This window comes from Temnothorax curvispinosus, unplaced genomic scaffold (genome assembly GCF_003070985.1).
Source record: "Temnothorax curvispinosus isolate PA1 unplaced genomic scaffold, ASM307098v1 QBEX01013497.1, whole genome shotgun sequence".
Classification (NCBI taxonomy): domain Eukaryota; kingdom Metazoa; phylum Arthropoda; class Insecta; order Hymenoptera; family Formicidae; genus Temnothorax; species Temnothorax curvispinosus.
In genome coordinates this window covers 1-5,590 of record NW_020223277.1, presented here as the reverse complement: position 1 = coordinate 5,590, position 5,590 = coordinate 1, and the positions used below count along the sequence as shown (strand labels likewise).

Below are 5,590 nucleotides of genomic sequence, written 5' to 3'. Positions count from 1 at the left end.
ATATATATATATATATATATATATATATATATACAGGCATGTGTATGAAATAAATTTTCAAAATCGACATGTATCGGGTCGGTAATTGAGCATGACTAGCTGTGCGGTGTAGCTTGATTACTGTACAGGGAGGCCGCGTAAATTTGTATGGGCCCCGTGCGCGTGCGTGATCAACCCGAGCTCCCATAGATCTTTTCAGCAGTGCTGGAGATCGCAACGGACAGTGGTGTGCGCGTGCGGATAGCCCTGCAGAGGCGCGTGGTTTTCTCGCTTTGGGGTTATTGTGAATTGCAGTGCGTTCTATATAGCCTCATAAGCATTAAATTTTTATCGCTGAAAGAGATCTAGTGATAGAAATTGTAAATTAATATCGGTCAATATGAATGTTGGTTTATCTTGTCAAAAGAGGAATGCTAATGTTCAATTGATATTTGAATCCCGATTTAGATGGAAGAAGATAAGACGAAAAATCTTCCGATGGATGAGGAAGAAAACCAGGATTCACTGGTTGACTACGATAGTGACAGCAGCGTGGTCACAGTAGTAGAGAGAGAGAGAGGTAGTGATAAAACAATAAGTAAAGAAGAAGGTAAGAGAGTATTTTTTTAAATAAAACAATCAAGAAGGATAATATACTTGTGTATTCAGAGATAGAGTAATTTAAAAATTTTGTTTAGAAGAAAAAGAGAACAAGAAGGAGACTAAAGCAAAGGGTGCAATCCCGAAACGTGGCAAACCAAAAATAATAGAAAACATAGATGTAAATAGAGAATGGGCTGAAAATCGTCCTGTACTACCTATAGGGACAAAGATGCTTTACGAGAAACAAGAAAAGATGGTTGAGAAAATGGACTCGGTAATGAAGATGTTGGATAAGGTTATGACCCAAGCAACCTCCATGATGGAAAATATGGTAGAAGTTGCCCGCGTAAATTTAGAGAAAGAGAAACTAAAGATTAGACGTTTAGAGGTAAATAAACAGAATACGCAAAGTAAAGTAGAAAACGGTATACAAACGGTTAAAGAATCAGAAGTAGAGCCTAAAAAGAAAAAGTTAGATGAAACAGTCTGTTCAATCGAGAAAAATAGAAGTTTAGAGACAATTAAGAGTGCTTTAGAAGTAGAATTAAACAGTCAAAGGTTGCATATTAGAAGAGAATATAAGCTAACGCAAAAATCCAACTTTGATCTTTGGATGGATTATTTAAAATCCGAATTAATGAATAACGAGTTATTAGATGTAATAGATTCAAACATTGATAGTCCAGAAAATCTTTCCGAATTAAAAGTTGCTAAGAGAAAAAGTTTAGTTAGAGATATAATAATCAATCATTTAGATGAAAATTATCATAAAAGGATTTTACATGAGAAAGATCCAAAAGAAATTAAGAAGTTATAAAAAGAGTGAAGTAAACGTTACTCATACATCGGTACGAACTAAACTCTATCAAATTAAAATGAGAAAAGACGAAAAAGTAAGTGATTTTTGCGAACGCTTTGATTCAATAATTAGAGAATATGAATCATGCGAAGATGCGGTACCTCTCACAGAACAAGAAATGAGATCTGTATTGTATCAAGCTGTGTCAATTAACGTGCCGGAACTGAGGAATGTAGATTTAATTAGAAGACAAACTAATCTTAAAGAAATAAATGTAGATGAAATAAAATCTTTCATGATGCAGTTAGAGGCAGAGACTAAGAGTGAAGTTAGAGAGAAGCTAGAGAAACCAGAGGTTAGAGTGCAGAGGGCTACCGCAGAAGAGCACAAAGAAGTAAAGTGCTACCGATGCAACAAATTGGGTCACATGGCGAAGGACTGCCCACTAGCGGGATCAGAGGCCTGGTTCTGTTATTACTGCCAGGAGATTAGAGGACACAAGGGTGATAGCTGTCCTAATGCCGGAGCCCAGACGAACAGATTTAGAGGAAAAAGGTATACAAATAAAACCGTTAATAAAAATATAAAGAAAAAGGGTAGATTTGCGCAAAGAGGAACAAAAAGAGTAGATAATAAAGGGAAAGTAACCAAAATACAACCAGCCAAGAAAACTATACCATCGCAAACAGCAATTGAAGGAAAACCAAAAGAAGGTAAATTATGCATGGCTAAAGTAATAGAAGATAGAGATAGTTCAAAAGAATTAGTCAATTTTATTGTAGATTCGGGTGCAACAGATCACATTGTGAATAAGAATATAATTTTATCAAACTTTGAAAAATGTAATAATAGAGTTATTAAATGTGCGAATAAGAATGAGCTTGCAGACATTTCAATAAATGGTAAAGGAGATCTTTTGTTGTTAACAAATGAGAAAGAAAAGAAAGTAATTAAATTAACAAATGTAATTGCAACGAAGGAAGTATCCGAAAATTTACTATCTTTAAGAAAGCTGGCTGATGCAGGGTTCAGTATTTATTTAGATGATAAAGTGTTTAAAGTTCACAATAAACTAACAAATAAAATTGCTTTTAAAGGAATTTATGAGAAACCAAATTGGATTATGCAATTTGAGGTTAAAAACAATAATATAGAGGACAATGAAAGTGTAGAATGTGCTGTGTATAGATGTAGAGCAGAAATTATTTCACATTGTGAGTCTCCTGAATAATCGCAAGCAAACATTCAGACCAGTGAATTATCAATTTCGGAGGGAGAATTAGACGAAAGAGACAATGTTGGCTCTGCGATTGGGAGGGAGAATGAAGGAGAGCTCACAAATGTGAACGAAAATATAGAATACAATAATGCTGAACTCGATCAAGTCATTAAGTTAGAAGATATACAAACATTAGAGAATATAGAAGAAATGTGTGAAAGCTCAGTAATTGAAAAAGTAAAGAAATTAGAGAAAATAAATGAGGCGATGTTATGGCATGTTAGATTAGGTCATGCGTCGTTAAACTATTTAAGACAGCTACAAAAAGTAGAAAAGAGATTAGAGATAGTTAAGTTTGATAACTCCATATTAGAGTGTGAAGTCTGTATAATGGCAAAAATGGCAAAATTGCCGTTTAAAGAAAACAGAAATAGAGCACAGAGACCACTACAAGTGATACATACGGATATCATGGGTCCAATAAAACCTACATCTTATCCAGGACAAAAGAGGTTTATAATAACCTTTATAGACGATTATTCTAGATTAGCGAAAGCTTACTCCTTGAAGACGAAAGATGAATCGGGAGAAGCTCTAGAGAAATACCTAATATCCGCCAGAAATCTACTAGGAAAAGAAGAAAAGCTATGCTATGTGAAGTCAGATCAAGGCAAGGAATTTACGGGAGGTGCTTTTAAAGAAGTGTTAAAAAGAGAAAATATAGAAGCCATATATGCACCACCGTACACTCCGGAACATAATGGAGTTGCAGAAAGGTTTAACAGAACGATGCAAGAGAAAATAAGAACATATATGTTCGACTCGGGATTACCAAAGAGTATGTGGGAGTTGGCAGTTGACGCTGCTGTGCATGCGTACAACAGATCTCCACATAAGGCTATAGAGTATGAGATCCCCTTGAAGAAGTTCTCATCAGAAACAAGTTGTCATTTCGAGTAAATAAAGAGATTTGGATGCATTGGATATGCAAGAGTACCAAAGCCTACGTCGAAATTTGACAAGAGAGCTATTAGAGGTGTGTTGGTAGGATATACTGACACTGGATATATACTCTGGCATCCAAGCACAAGAAAATTTATGGAGTCCCGACACAGATTTAATAAAAAAATAACATATAAAAATGTATATCAAAACAGTCAAATAGAAGAAGAAAAAGACTTAGATAAAAATTGGATGAAAGAATTTGTAGAGGATGAGGAAAAGGGAGAACAAAAACTAGAGATTCCTGAGAAAAGGAAAAGAGGTAGACCGAGAAAACAAACAACACAACTAGACGAACAGAAGCAGAAGGACGCACGAAAGGAAAGTGAAGCTCCAATGACTAGAAGTAAAACAGAAAAGAAAACTAGAAGATAATGGAGACACTGATGTGCGGAGAAAAATAGAAGATGATAGCTTTGCTAATTATATTAATGTGAAAAATATTCAACGGAATATAGAGAATGAAGATGAATTACATCAATGCCTTATGGCATCGTTAAATAGAGAGCCTGTTACTTATGAAGAAGCTATATCAAGTAACGAAAGAGAGAATTGGAAAATTGCAGTCAAAGAGGAACTTGAATCTATGTATGCTAATCAAGTGTGGGAACTTGTCGATAGACCATTAGAGAAATTAGATGGAAGACGACCTAATATAATAGATTCAAGATGGATATTTAAGAGGAAATTAGAAGCAGATGGATCAACCAGATATAAAGCGAGACTGGTGATAAGAGGATGTAAAGACAAAAATGTGTATGATCTAAAAGAGACATATGCACCGGTTTCAAGATTGTCACTGGTTAGATCTATATTAGCAATAATAAATAAATATAATTTATACGCTAGTCAGCTAGATGTTAAGACTGCGTTTTTAAATGGAGTTTTAGAAGAAAAAGATGAAATATATATGGAAATTCCAGAAGGAGTAGAACTGGATGAAAACACCAAGAAGACTAAGGTGTGTAGATTGAATAGAGCTTTATACGGATTGAAGATAAGTCCGAAAAGATGGAATAAGAGATTTTCAGAAGAGGCTAAGAAATTTGGATTAGAGAACGACCTACATGAGCCGTGCCTGTTCACGTGGAGGAAAGAAGGCAAAATAGTGATCGTATTACTTTATGTAGATGATATGTTGGTTGCAAGTAATGATCAGAAGAAATTAGAAGAAATCAAAAAGAAGTTGAGTGAAACATTTGAGACGAAGGATCTTGGGGAACCAAAGAACTTTCTAGGAATAACAATTAGAGCCCACGGAAGAAGACTGGCAAGATGTAAAAAGAGTCTTCAGATATCTTAGAGGAACTGCAAATAGAGGATTAATGTTTAAAGGTAAAACAGATGAGTTAGAGTCGCTGACAGACGCTAGTTTCAGAGATTGCATTGATTCTACATCCACTGGAGGATATATAATCAAAATATTTGGAGATGTGATAGCATGGAGAAGTCATAAACAGACATATGTCATACTCTCTACCTGTCAAGCAGAGTATCTAGCAATGAGTGAGGCCTGTCAAGAAGTAATCTCATTAGACAAGTCGCTCAAATATGTTGTTGGAAAAACATTCTTGCCTGCAACAATCTGGTGTGATAACAGAGCAGCAGGAAACTGCACTAAGAAGGATGGAAGTCACAAACTTAAAATGTTTGATGATAACTTAGAGGAAATAAAGAAAAACTTAGAAGAAAGAGAAGAAACTGGAAACAGAAAACATATGGCTGACACTCATGGAGACTTTATCAAGCAGTGTGTTGATCAAGGGAAGGTGAAAGTCGAATGGATTGAGACCAAAAAGAACTTGGCAGACATTATGACAAAACCTTTACCTTTAGAAGCATTTGCATATCTAAGAGACAATATAATGAATATAGAGTTTGAACAGAATTAGAGATCTATTTTACTCGATAACTGATTTTTGATATGTTACAGATAAAGAAGAAAATTAGACGAACACGGATCGCTCGCACAAAGGGAGGGAGTATGA

The 5,590-nt window shown here is 35.1% G+C and overlaps 1 protein-coding gene across 2 annotated transcripts; it reads left to right on the top strand.

The window, feature by feature from the left end:
- Positions 1 to 1,658: 1,658 nt before the first annotated feature.
- Positions 1,659 to 5,583, top strand: LOC112463635 (DNA-binding protein HEXBP-like). 2 transcript variants are annotated; one of them, XM_025030134.1, is made up of 2 exons: positions 1,659 to 1,936; positions 5,536 to 5,583. In XM_025030134.1, exons 1-2 carry the CDS (start codon positions 1,677 to 1,679, stop codon positions 5,537 to 5,539), a joined length of 264 nt encoding a protein of 87 aa, XP_024885902.1. In that variant the 5' UTR covers positions 1,659 to 1,676; the 3' UTR covers positions 5,540 to 5,583. The 2 variants fall into 2 exon arrangements, with proteins under 2 accessions (XP_024885902.1, XP_024885901.1); XM_025030133.1 differs by having other exon boundaries at positions 1,659 to 2,094.
- Positions 5,584 to 5,590: the final 7 nt, after the last annotated feature.

Excerpts from the sequence above, each read along its gene's own strand:
- LOC112463635 (XM_025030133.1), top strand. The coding sequence starts at position 1,677 with ATGATGCAGTTAGAGGCAGAGACTAAGAGTGAAGTTAGAGAGAAGCTA.